The sequence below is a fragment of the Oncorhynchus kisutch genome, linkage group LG21 (assembly GCF_002021735.2).
Source record: "Oncorhynchus kisutch isolate 150728-3 linkage group LG21, Okis_V2, whole genome shotgun sequence".
Lineage (NCBI taxonomy): Eukaryota > Metazoa > Chordata > Actinopteri > Salmoniformes > Salmonidae > Oncorhynchus > Oncorhynchus kisutch.
This window is the reverse complement of record NC_034194.2, coordinates 18,736,252-18,754,744: the sequence shown is the minus strand read 5'-3', so window position 1 is coordinate 18,754,744 and position 18,493 is coordinate 18,736,252. Positions and strand designations below refer to the sequence as shown.

Sequence of the window (18,493 nt, the reverse complement as noted above, 5' to 3'; positions counted from 1 at the left end):
CAAATTATAGGACAACCCCTTTGTGAACTACAACCCCCTTCGGCTTTTGGTTTTCCTAGCCAATGCAGCGGACTAGAAACAGTACAAATAGCAAATATGGTCAGGGTGTATGTTTCCCCAAAAGTCAACATGAACCCATATGTCCTTGATTCTCTGTGATCTGAAGTCCATTATTGTGGGCCATTGTTTTGTTTGTTGCTCTCAACATCTGAGGCAACTCAGCTGTCTGTGGATTGTATGCCAAATTTTGAAAGACAAAAAGGGGTCAGGGCAAAAGACAACATCAATTTAACGATTAAAGGATTTAATTAACAAAATGACTGGGATTGAGAGGCTGAAAGCACAGTTGTCCTGCATCTCCTCTTTCAGAGTGAGAGGAGAGAATCGTTATGGCATCTTTCTGGCTTGTCCGATGATGTTATATGCTTTACAGCCTCACTACTTGAGGCCAGTTAACAGTCTTATAAATGCGATTGAAAGTAGATCCTCCTTGAAGACATTTGTGTCCTGAATGAGGGCATCTGATGTTGATCTGATGAGGATCGGAGTGTGGACGCAGGGACATTCTGTAGCCTTGCAGTTTCATCTGAAATTCTAGATTTACTGTCTGGACTTGAGAGAGGCTGTAACAAATGAAGTAATCATTCCATTTCAATCTTTAATTCTGCTCAATAAAATCTTCAGATTTGTTGTAGTTTAATGTGTAATACCAGAAGTATGTCCATGATAATAGAGGACACCACGAAATCTGGCAAAAAGGAATATTATTGTACTATTTAGTAGAATATTCATAAAAATAACAAACTAAAGATATGCCTTTGATGAAGTCCTACCGCTCAGTTCTGTGGGAACATTTCTCTGTAATTACAAGTCTAAAACCCCAAGGTGTGGTTATGAGCTGTTACTGTAATAAAGTAACATTACACAATGATTATAAAGTGACCATTATCCCACGTTTACTTCGTGAATTTTCATATTCAAAATCACAGGAAAGGGACCAATTGCAGTGGCGCCCAGACCGAACCACCAAGTGTCGGGTAGTGCTCTGTGCTGACCACATCCTCATTGTAGGTTGAGAAATTGACCACTCTGGTTCAAACACCTACTGCAAACACCACTATTCACAGAAAAACAGACTTAATGAAACTGCCTGGCTATTCATAGGCCTGCTTTAACAAGCCCCAAAACACCTCTGCCTTTTCCACAAGGACCCTTTTGCAAGCATCACTGATATTTCTCTAACCCTGTTAATTGCGTGTTGTAGTCTCAGTGAGTCAGTCTAATATAGCTGGGCCTGGGAGGCCTGGGCAGATAGACAGCACAGGGCATCCACATCCCATCTTAATGTCGTTGGCTCACAGGGGTTTGAGCCTCCAGCGCCGGACAGTTCAGCCAAACTAAACTGATCCAGAACAGCTGTTTGTTTAGCATGGAGAAATAGAATAGGCCTATTGTGGAGAGTCAAATCTATGACCAATACGATAAGGCGCTGTGTCTCGAATCATGTGTGTGAGAGGTCTAGGAGCAACAATGGCTCAGCCACGAAGTGATAGGCCACGCAAGCTCACAGAATGGGACCGCCGAGTGCTGACGTGCGTAGCGTGTAAAAATCGAATTGACTTGGCTGAATGGAAGCAAGTCGCCGTAGCAATGTTCCAGCAAAGGTGTAGGCAACTCCATATTGGGGCAGCAGGGTAGCCTAGTGGTTAGCCTAGTAGTTAGAGTGTTGGACTAGTAACCGAAAGGTTGCAAGTTCAAATCCCCTAGCTGACAAGGTACAAATCTGTCGTTCTGCCCCTGAACAGGCAGTTAACCCACTGTTCCTAGGCCGTCATTGAAAATAAGATTTTTTTCTTAACTGACTTGCCTAGTTAAATAAAGGTAAAATAAAAATATTAATGACCAAGATTTTGAAATGATATGTTCGATGAGCACGTGTCCACATACTTTTGATCATGAAGTGTATTTCTATCTTCAAGGTTTTAGGTTGGCTCAGCACATCAGCTGATAAGGTAGGTCTGCTGTGGGTTAGGATGGGAAGGCAGAGGGCCTGCAGATATAGTTGTCTATGAGACACAACAAATCAGACGGAATTGACCCTGATCCTCCATCCATCTGCCTTGGATTACCTTCTCTGGAGCCTGAGCCAAAGAGAGAGCACGGTGGCACAATCGGTGAGAGCACCCCTTTAAGGTTCAAAGAGACAGGAAGGTACAGATGATAGTTTAACTAATGATTCTACAGCTGGCAGACAGTAATGATATCAGACATACCTTTGGGCCCTTTGGGTCCCATATCCCCTTTCTCCCCCTGTCGGCCGTCGGGGCCGCTCGGGCCTTTTAGTCCCCTTGGACCCTGGGTGCCTTTTTCTCCTGTAAAACCTGCCGGGAAGACATAGATACATGTATTTTCCCAAGTCTTTTCAAACAGGATATCTGGCATGCATTTCAAAGAATGAAAACAACCTATCTTATCGGGATATTTGAGTACGATTGCATGCCATAATAACATTTTCCAATGTTCTCTTTCTTTATTCATCATTTCATTATGTCATGAAAGACTCTCTAATGGAATGCCCTTACTCCCTTTCCCAGGATGCTTTGAGCCCAGTTTGAGGGGCTGTTATTAGGTTGTTAGCAAACAGTGGATTTATGGGTTTGGAACCACCAGTGGTCCCGTTCACTAGGTATTGAAGATATTGTCACTGCATTACTCACAAGGTAATGTACTGGAGTACCCAACTCTTTAATGAGTAGGAATGAGTGGAACAACTAAGATTTTGAATGTGGTAGGAGGAGTGCTTTGGGTGGCTATAACAAATGTCCCATGTTCCTAAAGGGAGGCTTGCTTTCAGCATTCTTCTTGGAAATAAGTCTTTGAGGGTCCTTGAGGGTTTACATAAATCACAATTGGGACCTGGGCCAATTACAGTAAGATACGTTTAGAAAAAAATGGTTTAAATAATGGTTGAAGAAAGTAATGTATGTTGAAAGCTAGAATAGGACAAATGACAGTACTGTACAGTGTACGAACCGCTCATCCCTGTGAGGCCTGCCACACCAGGGGACCCAAGTGGCCCAACATCGCCCTTCTCACCCTTTGGTCCTGGAGGACCTGTTGAAAACAACGTAATTAAAGCATTAAGTTGATCCCAAGATAATATAAACTGATTAATATACTGTAATATAAAGACAATATGATTATTGAAGTTGTGTAATCCCATAAGTCACACTGGTTTCCTGTTGGTATGTCATTCTTGTTTCACCACACCCTCTGACTAAAGCAGAGGAACTTAAGGCAAAATCTGAAACATGGTTAAGGGACATCGTTCAATGGTTTGTTGTACTTGTTGTACTTGGAACCAGTGGACTGACTTCAGACTTGTTTGTAGAATTAGCTTGGCCTTGATGGAAAGCACATGTTACACAAGGTACACCACAATGGAACCACAATGGAATAGTTCGACATTTGTCTTGTTTTGTCCAACTGACATGTTCCAAAGTAGCTTTTCACATAATGGTGTGATCTGATCCTTACAGATGTAGGATCTTAATTTGAGACAGTTTGCTACAGCAGGAAGATAATCCTGCAGCAACAGGAAATGTGAATTATTATGTGGATTATAATGAATTGACATTTTTGTAGGGGTTGACATATTTTCCACAAGGAAAAATCAAGTCTGACGTTTCAAAGTGGAAATAAAAAAATGTCAGAAGACTTTTTAAACCTCAAATACACTACAAGTTTTACATTTCTCCTGCAACAGGTTGATCAAACTAAGATCCTACATCTGTATATCCTAAGATACTGTCCTGGCCATGCTTTGAGCCACTCAACATCCCCTGGCCTGGCCTGAAACTTTACTGGGAAAATATTAATCTATTGGAGTGAAATAGTGACTAGTGAGAAGTCAGGTTGACTTGGAAGTCATATCATCCTGGGGGGCCTGAAGGAGAAAACACTGAATTGAATTGAGCGGTGACTGGTTTGTTTTAGTAGGATCAACGGTACCACTCATCACTTCTTATTTAGAGTCTTCTATTAATTAAATTGAGAATGTTTAACATACAATGGATCAGCAAATCTGATTTGGCTGAGCAGAATCCATATGTTAGTAATGGGCTAATTGCATGTCAAGGGAAAATGGCTGCAATGCAATCAGTTTTGACACGTTTAATGTCAAGCTGATAGATAGATTATTTGAAAACATTAGACTGCTTTAAAAAAAATGTAGGCTATTTTAGGTGACTGATATTATTTTACACCAGGATGTCCATTTATCAAATTATCTAAAAGAACATTTTCCTTATTTTGTTTCACCATTTGTGAACAATGAAAACAGCGCAAAATCAATGTTATATAATGAAAATCACATTTCCATGAGAATTAAGCCAATAGACACACTGCTCCTCCCAGCCTGAAGACACTTCACTAAAACAGCAAACAGGTCACTCCTGAGGCCATTACTGTTAATCAAGTGGCTGTGTGATGATTATAAATGTTTCCATGCTAACGCTCTCCTCAGACCAACACATAGCAGTTTCTTAATCCACCTCTCAACTTTGCAATATGTTTTTTTTTCCCCTTCTCATTTGTACACCGCTGCCAAATTGGAAGGTAGGCATGAAACATAAGCAAAAGGCATTGGGATGGAGGGAGGGAGAGGAGGCATCAGGCCAGAAACACCAAGTACCATGGCGAGGTGCAGCTTTCCTGGCTAAACCCACACTTAATGACAAACAAATGTGATGTGAGGGGGAACTAATGACAGGGCTGAGTTCCTTGGTTTTGGAGGCTTCTAAATGTAACCCACAATTGTTTCCAGCCTAAATAAACCACTGTCCCACCTAGAAAACAGTATACATCAGATACTGGTTTAAAGTCTTTTTATACAAAGATTAACATCACTCAACTCCTATCAACATGGAGGTGGAGGTGCTAAGATGACATAAGGAATTGTTTTAAAATGGTCATACTATGGATCATTTAGCTATTTGATTCGGGATTTTAGGACTCCTTTAGGTATACATTTGACATTTTTTACGTTTTCTTTTGATAAAATATTGAATTTGGCCATTGAATAGCAAATTCATAAACGGCAAAAAGGACAGTCAAAAAATGTATCATAAAAACAAGATTTGAAAGTGTCTGTCCTAAATCTAGGAGATACAGATTTAACCCCTTTTTTGGGGTAGGTACAAAACTACCATCATACTTCCATTCGTTTTTTTAAAACTGGTACTGTGGGGGTCGTAGAGCAAAGCAGAGAACACCATCGTGTTTTTGACATCTTCCCCTTTCCATAGAGTGGTCATAACAGTTTTGTAGGTCAAACCGTTCGGATGCTACAGACTTTTATGTGAGAAGACTGATTTTCGGGATGTGTCATGGTCTGACAAACACTGCTCTAGCTCTGCCACCCTTTCACTGTGGAAGTACGAGATATACAATACATACTGTATCTCTAGCTTAAACTCACAGATTTTGCTGGGGATTTTTGTGTTATGTAACTTAGATTGATGACCCGGGGTGTCAATCGACTCTAGGGGGATAATCATGACATTAACTTCTAGCCAGTGATTAGTGTTGGGGCCGTTATTACCTTCTAGGAAGGTGATGTTCTTGAGGATATTGGAGTGCTCCCAGTCCTTGAGCCTCAGGTCCTCTGTGACGGTGCTGAGGATCTCCACCTCGTTCTTCAGTGTCTCCTCCATTTGCACCTGTGTCTCCCTCATGTACCGTGTGTCCTGGCTCACATTGCTGATCTGCACCTGCAGGTCCTGGATCTTCAGGTGATGGATGCTGATGTCACTCGTGAATGTGTGGTTGACCGCGTCCACCGTCCAGCCCACCTCCTCAAGCCTCTCCTTGAGCTGGTCCACCTGATCCGCTGCGCTCTTCAGCAGTAGGTCGTGGTCGTGCAGCGAGACAGAGGCCTGGGCCAGCAGGTTGCTCAGCCCACTCACGTTCCTCTGGGACGATTGGTTCAGGGTAGAGACACGGCCCCCCAGCTGCTCCACTGCACTGTCTGTCAACTGGGAGTGGCCCTGCAGATCCCTGATGTCCCTCTCCAGGCCGTGAAATGCCCGGCCCAGCTGCTGTAAGGACTCGCTGTGGTTCTGGAACAGGTTCTCCAGCTTCCAGATTTTCTCCAGGAGGTTTGCCTGAGAGGAGATGTCGCCCAGGGACTGCTGGAGCTCCCGGGAGCGGTCCCCCATACGGGTCATGTTCTCCATCAGTGCCTCCTGCTTCTCTGAGGACATCTGAGACCTGGACACTGAGGAGGACACATGGAGAGAGGAGAAAGAGGGGATTTTACAACACCTACATAGAAAACACTAAAGATGAAGAATGCTTACTAGAGTAAAGTGTGAAAAAATTGGATCAATGTTATTTCCTGACATTTGCTGGTTGAAAATACAATCTACATGATCTTCTAATCAGCTTGGTTTGAATGGGTGGAGTTTCGGCTTGCCTAAATAAGTTAATAGACCAATAAGAAAGAGAGTTCCAAACCTATCTGCCAATTACAGCTAGTTTTCAGTTTTCAGGTGCACTCCCCCTCCCACAAAAGCCATTGTGTTTCTTATTTTTTACAATTTTAATGGAAAACTATTACAGTAAGGATCTTAATTGTTACACATAAATGATTTGACATTGATATAAAAACAGCTGCATTGGGCCTTTAAAGTTTAGGTTCTGTTGGAGGGAAGTTTTTGGTAACAGTGCAATCAGCCAGATAGATACAGTATGTTGAAACCAAATCCTCTCAGCTCTGCAATGACAACATCCTCTGTTATACTTTCAATGTAATGTAATGTTGCTCAATGAGAGAAAAGGAGAATGTTGGAGAAATGGATGGAAATTGCTATTTCCCAGCACAGATGCTCAGAACCCCTCTCATCCCTGTCCACAGCTATTATAACATTGTTGCCTATGTGTGTGTTGTGGGCCAGAACTAAATGAATTATTTCAATATGAGGGACATGTTGCCTACATGGCTGCACAAAAGGGACTTTATATTCCTTGTCATTTTATGTTGTGCACATTTCCAAAATGACAGTCCATCGTACAGTATGTTATATCCACACGAAGATAAGCCTAATTGTTATTCATCGGGAATTCACTGACTGGCAAAAACCACAAAACCGAAACAGATGGATTTGTTTCCCAACAGGATAAATTAAGAGGAGAGAGATGTGGGTTCCTGAACTAGACTCGGGTGAATATAGAGTTGGTGAAGGTCTGCACTCATTTAGCATTCAATCACTCATCCTGGGTGACACCGAAGTCTCTGGTAACACATTGAGGCTCTTGGCGTGACCTGCTCTACCGAAGGCCAGTTGCAAGAAAACAGACACATTCCTTGAAATGCTCCAAAATGCACAAAGACTCCTATTTTTCTATTGCTCCTACTCATGTATTTCAGTTTCCAAGCATCTGGGAGCCCAATTAAGTCTCAAGCAATGCACTGGGAGAAAATCTAATGTATACATTTCAACATCGCCCATGCAAAATGTACCTGCGCACCAGAGCCAAACAAAATTGCAAATAGATGTGTGGCGACCAGTAAACTGGACTGCTCATGGAAACAGCCAGCAGGTGAGGTCAATAACCCCAATCCACCACTAGACTACCTACCATGAGGACTGCGGAATCTGTAAAAGATATGGAGAGTCAATGTGTAAAACATCCCCTGTGAGAGTGTGGTGGCAGACCTGTTATTCCCAGAGTCCTCAATGTTCTGGTGCATCATAGGGTTTTACAGGATCTTACTGTGCAAGAGCATCTCTAGGACCAGGTGCTGGTCAGCTGTTTACTCTCAAACTAGTTTAAAAAAAACAGGAGTCTGAAACATACAGGCCATGCGCCTCTCCTTTTCCTGTTTTAGGATTTCACATCCCCACACCCAGGTTCCTGATTATCCACTGTTTTGCCTCTTAACAAGCCTCTTCAAAAAAATTGAGGAGTTCAGTAAAAAATCCCAGGAGTTCAGTATGCAGGGGACTTTTGACCTCGTGGAAGTGTGTTATTCTCAATAAGAACTGACATCCTCTTGTAAAAGAATAACATCAATACCTCAATAAACAACCACATGTTTTTTCAGTTACACACCTCCTCTACCAGTGAATGTACTGTAAATATAAAACCAAAATATAGAACCCATAACGAGCTATGGTGGGTATCACCAAATGACCTGGAACTAACAATAACATAACCACTATGATTAGACAGATAAAGTTGACTAGTCCCTGGAGAACCATGAGTCTGGGGCGACTAGGGCTTCAACTCCCGAGGAAGGTCAGTAGAGGGGGAAGGGGGTACTTGCATTGCTAACTATCCATGGACAACCTGCTTTAAGCATGGTCCTCATTCCTGTCTCTGAGAAAAGTCCAAACAATATACAGGTTTTCGAAAAGGAGTAGTGGCAATTTGACAGTTTGCCAGGCTCATAGCGCCTGTGTGCACTCAGAGGCTCAAATGACCAAAGGGGGCTGAGGTTGGGGCTGATGAGGTTTAGGGCCCCACACCCAGAGCTGGTCTGGAACCGGCCTAATGGACTACACATACCAAGTGTGAGGAAGGCGATCGCCACAGCCCGCTGTGACTCATTTGTTCTCGAACAGAGAGAGAGCAGCCTCAAACTGAGCGGCTTGGCCCACTAGTCTCTCCATCTAGCTCTCAGAGGATCACTGAATCTCTCCCTGAATGGGCATTCGTTGAGGGGATAGATTACAACAGTGCCTGAAACTCTAAACATGTTATGGCGCAATATTCTAACATTACTGTCTGATGTGGCTCATGTCTCTCTTTTTGGCCTTGGGTGTTCTGCTGAAATTCAAAAGTTAAACAAAACTTGTCACTGATATTTGGTATTTTAAGAGTTTAAATACGTCAAACATCCAATTTACAGAGTGTACCAGTTAATGTTAGACCGCACTCTATCAATAATACATCAAGATCATAACACACTTATCTAAAGTTCAAGTTAGACGTTCAAGTTAGACAAGTTAAGCTATATCCTACAAAAATCGTGTACACAAGGATGAGTGATACATTGCTTCATTGTGTTATCAAATCAAATCACATTTTATTTGTCGCATACACATATTTAGCAGATGTTATTGCGGGTGTAGCGAAATACTTATGTTCCTAGCTCCAACAGTGCAGTAATACCTAACAATACACTCAAATCCCCAAAATTAAGCAATATAGAAATATTAGAATGAGCAATGTCAGAGTCCGGAATATAAATATACATATATATTTATATATATATATATATATATATACAGTATATGATGTTGTGTATAGACATTATGGACAGTATATGGATAGAAAAGGTGTGTTCAGCAGTAGTTATATAGGATGAGCCTTGACTAGAAAACAGTATATACATATGAAGCTGGTAAACGGTATGTGAACATTATTATAGTGACCAGTGTTCAATGACTATGTACATACTGTTGGGCAGCAGTGTCTAAGGTGCAGGGTGGTGTACCGACTGGTAGTGTGATGTTGAGTTCTGTATCACTGGACAACTGCTTACATTCCTGCAGCTGGAATCTTCTCGTGGATGAAGTAAATCTCATCGAACCATTAAACTGCCAATATTATCATTTGCAATGCATTCCTCTACTGTCTCTGTCAATCAGCCTTTTATAAGAAATACCCTGAGGATGTGTGATATTCATTCATAGTGGGATATTTCCCAGTGCGTACCACATACAGACATGCATGACAACCATTACAAAATACACAGAGTATACAAAACATTAAGAACACCTGCTCTTTCCATGAAATAGACTGACCAGGTGAATCCAGATCAAAGCTATGATCCCTTATTGATGTGACTTGTTAAATCCACTTCAAACGATTTAGATAAATGGGTGGAGACAGGTTAGAAGAGGATTTTTAAGTCTTGAGACGATTGAGACATGGATTGTGTGTGTGCGCCATCAGAGGGTGAATGGGCAAGACGAAGGATTTAAGTGCCTTTGAATGGGGTATGGTAGTAGGTGTACTGGTTTGTGCCAAGAACTGCAACATTGCTGGGGTTTTCACACTCAACAGTTTCCCGTGTGTATCAAGAATTGGCCACCACCCAAAGGACATCCAGCCAACTTGACACAACTGTGGGAAGCATTAGAGTCAACATGGGACAGCATCCCTGTGGAATGCTTTCGACACCTTGTTAAGTTCATGCCCCGACAAACTGAAGCTGTTTTGAGAGCAAAAGGTGTTCCTAATGTTTGGTATACTCAGTGTACCAAAGTAGTAATGCAGTCAAGGAGGTTTTTCTCATCTCTATCTGAACGTGCCTAGAGGAAGGGCGCAAATATATGAAGGTATCCATCACAGAATATACAATTGAATAAGTTAAAGGGAACCTTAACCTACGACCAGGTAAAATATCTCCATCATATTACAGCATGAATCTAATACTTCAAAATATACAGCCTACAGTTCAATGTGAATATAAGGTAAACACATGAATTCTACAAGTTTGAAACGTTCCACAGCGATGTTGGTCCATGCAGACAAGATGGCATCAGCCTGTACCGTTGACACCAGGAAGGATGGGTAAATGGACTCGTGCTGCTTACACCAGAATCTGACTCTGCCATCAGCACGACACAACAGGAATTGGGATTTGTCGGACCAGGCAATGTTTTTCCACTCCTTCTACACCAGTGTTGGTGATCACGTGACCACTGGAGCGGCTCCTTGTTTTTAGCTGATAGAAGTGAAACCCAGTAGCCCAACCGTGACAAGGATCAACGAGGTGTGTGTTTCGAGATGTCGTTCTGCACACCACAGTTGTACTGCGTCATTGTTTGTCTGTTTGTGGCCCGCTTGTTAGCTTGCATGATTTTTGCCCTTCTCCTTCGACCTCTCTCATCAACAAGCTGTTTTCGCCCACAGGACTGCCGCTGACTGGATTTTTTGGGGTTTGTTGCACCATTCTCGGTAAACCCTAGACACTGTTGTGCGTGAAAAGCCCAGGAGGGTAGGTGTTTTTAGGTACCTGGATCCGGCGTGCCTGGCACCACAATCATACCACACTCAAAGTTGCTTAGGTCACTCGTTTTGCCCAGTCTAACATTTAATCGAACAGTAACTGAATGCCTTGATGCCTGTCTGCCTGCTTTATATAGCAAGCCATGGCCACGTGACTCACTGTCACTGTAGGAGTTAACCATTTTCATAAACGGACGGTGTACCTAATAAGCTGTCCGGTGAGTCTATGTTCCACTGTACATCCATATGTAGAGTCTTTATTAAGAAACATTCAATTACCCACATCAAAGCAACCCCAACAGCTGTTTCTCGGTCTTACTTGTTACCATTCTCCTCCTCTGACCCAAGGTCAAGGGCCCTTCAGAAGAAGGGTTAGGGCTTAGAGGCATGCATTTAAGTGAATCACCCTGATAGAGAAAGACACTGTGCAGGGCAGGACAGGGCAGGTGCTGACAGTGTTCATGCTCCAGACAGACAAACAGTGCATCTGGACAGAGCAGGTTAACCTGAATCTGGGGAAGTTTAAAGGTCCATCTATCAGCCCTGACAGTTATGGCTCCCTGTCCTCACATTTATCTGTTATGTCTCTGACTGGTTCTGGGTTCTGCATAGGCTCTGCCATTAACAAAACAAATTATATATCACATTCAGATATGTTCAACATAATTTATCCTATATGAGTCATGTACTGAAAGAACTGGAATATGAGTATACTTCTGACAGTGTCTAGCTACCAATAAGCTGATTTACAGATGATCTTGCACCTGATGAAATCATTACAAATTCTTTCTCCGTCGTCGCTCATTGCATATGAGAAAGTATTCTCTCCCAGTGACAGACAACAATGCAGATTAGTTACAATCTCATGCACAGGTCTGGGTGTTTTAGACATCACGAAAGGGCTCTCTGGGGAGAATCATCAACCTTGTCCACCCAGCAATGCTCTGGAGCTCTGGTCTGGCCATGTCTTGGCAGAGACACAATAGGCCTACAACAGCGCTCTTGTTTTCTGAGGTGGACAGTGTCACAGAATGTTTGAGGAGACACCAGGCCAGAGCCCAGTAGAAACCTGTACCACTACGTTATCACCCAGGCCTGCACTCCCATGCTGGATCCATGGTGGCACACCCAGCCCTAGGGCTCAGCCAGCACACCCACCCCACAATAGGACCATTGTCTCTGGGAGTGGAGGCCAGAGACGTCCATCCTAGATCCGGCTCAGACCAGCTCGGCTCTTTCATCCACAGTGTCACAGACTGGCCAAGAAGCAGCCCACTCTCAAATCAAAGGGATCTCAGATTGTTAAAGGGCTTTGAGAGAAAACATACAGATACAACCAGGCTCTTACAGTTGAACAACTTAATGTGAGCCATGGGGCGCACAAACTGACATGACATTTACATGGTGGCTCGCTGGGCTGGCTCCATCTGCGTCCACTTCACAGTGCCACTGTCAAGAAGATGCACAGAGAGGACTATTAGAGCCGCATTCCTCCGAGAGCCAATTTTGAAAGCAGTGAGTCAGTGGCGTCATTTCGTTCTGGGAATGCGTGTCAGGGCCTCGTCAGTGTTGCTGAGTGCTCCTCTCGGCGCTTAGAGCAGAGAGCAGCACAGAGCGCTGTCACAGGGTGCCAAGTCACTCTTTTTTTTAGCACATCAGAGTGTGTAGGCTGTGACATGACTGTCATCTGGAACACATTTCAGTATGTGTTCTGCTCTCGGAGTCACGCGCACATTAAACAGGGCATTAACTTGTATTCAGGCTGCAGTAAAAGTGGTGGGGAGGTCAGGAAAAAGAGTCTCATCGGATTGACTCTGTATACTGCACAGTGCATGTACGGACCTGACCCTGTAGCCATAGATGCTAAGCTGGCCGTTTAGGCCTCTCAGGGTTTTCAATAAGGTTATTAAAAGGGCCTGCTGAATTTGCTGAGGTGGCCACGGAAATGTATACAGGCGTAATTTATTTTGGACTGTCTTGCCCCAACAAACAGCGATATTGGACGCCTGAGTCAAGATTAATATTCCACTGGTGTCACATCTTCTCCTGCTCCTTCCCTCTGGCGTACGACGTCGCCAGAATACTAACCCCCCGTCCTGGGATTCATCATTACACACACCTGGCACTCATTATTACGCGCACCTGTTAATCATTATGATTCACACCTGAACTTCATTACCTTAATTTCCTCCCCTTTATGTCACTCCCTTATGTTTTCTCACCAGTTGGTATTGTTCCTGTGTACCGGCGTGTAGCCTTATGTAATTGGCTCGTTACTGGTTTTGTTGTTTTATTAAATGTTTCACCTGCACTTGCTTCCTGACTCTCAGTTCTGTCATTACAACTGGAGAAATCCTTTTTGGGTCAACCGTTCATATTGACCTTTGACTAAGCGTTCCTGTTGAAATTAGCAACCTCTCCCAGGACAAAAATCCTTCTGTCGTCCAACTTTAATATCTAATAATAAACATTCTCTAATCGCAGTGTTCGATGCCATTAAACCCTTCCCCACCCTGGAGCTTTAATTAATGATAAAAGTTCCTCTGTGTGCCCAAGTGGTCTTCAGAGTCTAAAAACATGGCCCATGCTTGGTTTACATTGGCCTTCACCAACTATGCTAAAAGCCAGTGTGTCACTTGAATGTTGACTCTGATACTGTCTACTAGCTATTCGTTATGTCCACCAGTCAAATTGATGTACATTTGAGCTGTTTGTGGGGGAGGATGTGAGCAGATCAAAAACAGCTGCCTGTGCTTCCAGTATGCCATCTATCCCCACGGTGTGAGTTCTGTTTGTGGTGGATACACATCAAGTAGTTCAATGTTGTGATGGCAACCTCTGAATGTAATACCCCAAACAGAGAGTCAGGTACTCAAGTGGACATCTGCTATGAAGGGAGAAATCTCATCTGGGCACACTACTGAACTGTCCGAGCAACTAGAGCTGTTTGAGAACTATAGAGAGACCTTGACATTTTCCAGGTGGAATAATACAATTATGGGAGGTTAAATCTGTTTTGTTTCACATCAGTGAAAATCCATTATTCATATTGTCTGGACAAGACAAAGGCTCGACTTAGTCCTGTTCCCAGAACAACCTTTCTTACCCAGAAGCCTATGGGATTGAATGCGTAATTGAGGAGTGTGGGGTCGTTTGGATGGTATGTGCGCTAAACTGCTGTGGATTACATAGATCAGTCAGTGTCCCAGACAGGGAGTTAACCAACTCTATCTGGACCATGTGATCCAGGGGTGGCCATGAAGGGACTGTCTGCTGGACAATGAGAAGGTCAGACCTGACCAGCAGGCTGTAGCTAGCTCGGGATGTGTGGAATGGTATTTCAACCAGCTATCTGAAACCTCGCTGCTGGAATATAGAACCCAGGCTTTTGTTTGATTCTGCTTCACTTTCTCTGGTGTGAGAGGGATCAAAGCCAAGTCCTGCTGAAAGGGGGGTTGGCTGGTTGAAGTGATGTATTCTAGGACCACAGGGGGAGCTTTTCCCTGAAGCCCCTGAGGTAGAAAGCACCTGTTCTCGCTCTCTCCCGAGGGCTTTCACTATGGAAATTGAAAATATCTTGTGCCTAAGGAAACCTAAATGAGAGTATTCTCTCTCAATTCATCTGAGCTTATCTCTGCATCTATTCATTACTACTTCTGACGTTCAGGGAGGGAGGGTATTATCTACGTCATTGCCTGCAGGTTTGTCAACACTACAGTTTTATGAGGTGCTGTACCTTGAAGAAGCATTGAGGCAAACAACTTTGAACCACTGGTAAACCAAGTAATGAGACAGATGAAATTTCCCTCTTCGAACGTTCGTTTCCCTAGACTAAACACTATTTTTATAAGAATGTTTCAAAACAACTTTTACAGCCACAAAAGAAGGCCATGATGTTGATCTCAGAGGTTTACTGTAGAGTCAACACAAACCGATACCAGGCTCATGTAACTTTACTATCTATAACCTGGGGTTTGGACATGAGACAAACAATCCCTACGGTTTTTGCTCTCCAACAGTTTGTTTAATTTGTCTTTGCCATCTCATCAACTCCCCATACACTGTTTGAAAGTAACAACTATGCAAGCCCCTGATGGCAGCCATCACGCATTGTGTGTTTTCCCAGCAGTATAATCACTGAGGCTGGAAACCCTACGACGGCCAAGACACAAAACACAGCTCAGCATGAGGCCTCGGAATCTCTTGTGCTTAATTACCCCTTTGTAAAACAGAGAAACATTTAGAGGTTTCATTTTGTAGCCTGCTGCGACATTCGAGTGTGATATACATTTATAATCCTCTCCTGCAGACTTCTAGAATCACTGTCGTCATTTGTGAAAAGTTGTATCAATGACACTGCTGGTTTATTGGACGGGCAGAGCTTTGGTTTTCCGGTGTTCATTTTTCTAAAACTTGTCTGTTGTGAACTACTTGAGGTCCTTGAAAGTGGAATAGTTTATATCCTATTAACCTCTTGACATGAAGGGGTTTTGTCCCGGTCGGTTAGGAGGGACCACCGACAGCCAACGAAAAACTAAGATTCAAATCAACAATTCCCAACAGAACTTTTTAATGAAAGGATATTATTAACATCCAGTCCAGATATTGTGTCAGAGCTTATCGGCCCTTTCGTCACTAACCCCTGACTATTTTTGATAGAACAGCTGACTAAGCTCTCTGCGTGGAATGAACTCAGCACATGGGGACAACTCATTATAACAGTGAGGAACGGCAAAGTGCACAGTCCAGCAACGTGCCAGACCAATTATGGCTACAATGTTAATTGACATGCTGTTTAGCTCTCTGTCTGAATGGGCATCTTTTTAGCATTCATGACTTCCTAGTAAGCCTATAGGGAGCAGGACTTATCCAACGGGAACCCAAGGGTTCATCCTTGTCTGTAATGAGTTCGGCACAAAGGAGCCTGAATGTCAGCTCAGAAGTTCATTAGAGGGGCTTTTCCAAAGAAGAATGGACGGAAACTGGGGCAAAAAGGGGCACTTGGAAACTAGAGAGGGTTCCAGCCAGGGCTTTAACTCTGTTGCCAAGCTACACGTGTTTGCGGAAAATCTTTGTCTTCTTCGGAATGCTTATGAAGCGCATATAAAAGTTCACTTCTCACTAATATCAAACGTAAACACGTAAAAATAAGAAATAACTTGCAAATGTGCACGAAAACCCAATAGTTTTTCAGAGTTGGGTGTGGCAGTTCAATTGATGTTCTCTTTCAGCTATGAGGAGAAAGTTACTCTATGGGTGAACTGGGCATGACATGTGTTATAGATTCATGCTTTTTAAAATCTTGTATCATGTTATATGAAATGTGTAAATATGGTCATAAATAACTTCAGACACCATAAAACCTTGTCTGTGGTTATGTTAAGCTCAACTTCTCATTATTTTCCCAAAAACTCAGACTGGATTTGAATGTCTCCTGCCTCGCCCAAGTCCTACACTTCTAATAATTTGGCTGAGTAGTGCCTTTCTAGTTGGTCACAGATAATGAAAACGCCACAAGGTTGGCATCAGACCACAGACCTTCCTTTAATCTGTCAGTTTGTGGTTATGTTGGCCAGCAGTGTGGTTGAGAGTAAGCAGAGAGGTTTGGGACGAAGCTTTACTGCTTTACACAAACTGGGCCAAGAAAGCCCCCAGCGCCCTGTCCAGATCATATCCTGCAAACATCATACCGAAGACAAGGAAGATGGTTTCATTGGTCCAAAATGACTTCGGCAAAGGCAGGAGAAGTTCAATAGCACACGGGTCTTTTACAATCATATGACTTCAAAATCACATATAAAACCAATTAAATATTAAAACCTAGAAAGATTTTGCACCATAGAGTTGGGTGTGGTAGTACTACTGAGGTTCTCTTTGAGCTATGAGGAGCGGCTCAATTGACCATCCATGCAGAGTCGAGGTCCAGCCCAAAAAGCAGAACATCTAAGGAATGCCATGTCATAAATAAAACAAGTTAAGTGGAAAACAAAATCGTAGGTCTGATTTTTCATTGCAGAAACCTACAGTATTATGGTCATTTATGCTAACCAGCAACTTGTCAGGAAAATCAGCAGCCCTCAACTTTTCCAACGATCCAATTCGGGATAAAAGCCATAAGTTAAAATGTGCACAAATTTGACTGGTTCCATACAGTACATTCAAATGGAGAACATTACTCAAATGTATAGGGGAAACAGAGGCATACAGGAAACGGTTCCTGTGGTAGAGAATCATGCCATATAACATGTATTAATACACAGGGGTTGGAGGGCATTTCTAAACATTGTTTGTGGACGCCAATGATTAGCAATAGCCTAAGTCTACAGTATGTCTACAGTAAAATACTGTAGATGCCTATATCTATAAAAGGTCATTTCCTCTCAACATAAGGATGTAAGTCTCTATCCAGACAGCCTAGCAGGGAGGAAGGTCCAAGAATAGGGACTCCTAAATATAGCAAAACTCTGATTGAGAAAAGCAAATAACTAGACACTGGTATCAGTGAACGGACCAATATGTTTTTACCAAGACTATAAAAACATGGACAGCGATTGGTGCCTTGATCTTGATCTCTCAAAACTGCTTAGACATAAAAAAAACAATATAATCTCAGGTCTGACTGCGTTCCTTATAAAGTAGCCTCAGAGCATGTTAACCTGGTGCTGAGCCTGTAGAACTAAATCAAGTCGCCATCGTTCCAACTAATAACCATCTGGGGAGAAGTGACGGTGAGGCCGTCATGACTCATGACAAAGCAGAAAGGTTTTCCTGTTGAATGTTCTCTCTCAGCAGTGCTCCTCTGTTTAACTATTTACACAGATGGATGAGGTTTAGTTCATGGAACTGGGCTTGCACAACATTGAAACACGCCCAACAACGCTCTTTTAAATCTCTTATATTTCAAATGTATGCCAGACAGGCCTATGGAAAACGTTGTCCTACAGCTTCAAACAAATCTGTTTCTCTCAAACTAGGAATCTGCTGGCTAAATGAGGTAAGTTAAAAAAAGAAGTGACTGTTTAATTGAATTAAGCGTGTAAGAAACATACATACATTGACACACCGAGCCCAAAACAGGAGGTAAAATACCGACGTAGTTTGGCCAAATTCGAGACCATAACATATATCTTGTCAGAAAGAAACTCGGTAAACAAAACAGGAAGAGGACTTTAACCACCAATCGATGTGATGACATTGAATCAATGTGGAGAACTGCTTGGATTTGCAAAAAGTCATCAACTTAGGTGCATTTTGTCTTTTAACCTAAATCCAATAACATGGTGACATGTTTGATTGATTTCACCTTGAATTCACATTAGGTTGAAGACTCAACCAAATGTAAATCAAAAGTACACATTGAACTGATGCCTGTGCGCAGTGGGTTATGACCGTATCAAGGAATAGGCAACTAGTCAGCCTTCAAAACAATAGATGATCTGAACAGGTCCATGTGGTTTATTTCATATTTAGA

The 18,493-nt window shown here is 42.7% G+C and overlaps 1 protein-coding gene across 1 annotated transcript in view; it reads right to left on the bottom strand.

The window, feature by feature from the left end:
• Positions 1–18,493, bottom strand: part of LOC109866243 (scavenger receptor class A member 5) — a 48,908-nt gene that overhangs the window by 21,710 nt on the left and 8,705 nt on the right. Inside the window, exons 4-6 of the mRNA XM_020454794.2 lie at positions 5,603–6,277; positions 3,034–3,114; positions 2,274–2,381 (exon numbers count right to left, since the gene is read on the bottom strand). Coding sequence (XP_020310383.1) covers positions 2,274–2,381; positions 3,034–3,114; positions 5,603–6,277 — 864 coding nt within the window. The remainder of the gene's footprint in view (positions 1–2,273; positions 2,382–3,033; positions 3,115–5,602; positions 6,278–18,493) is intronic.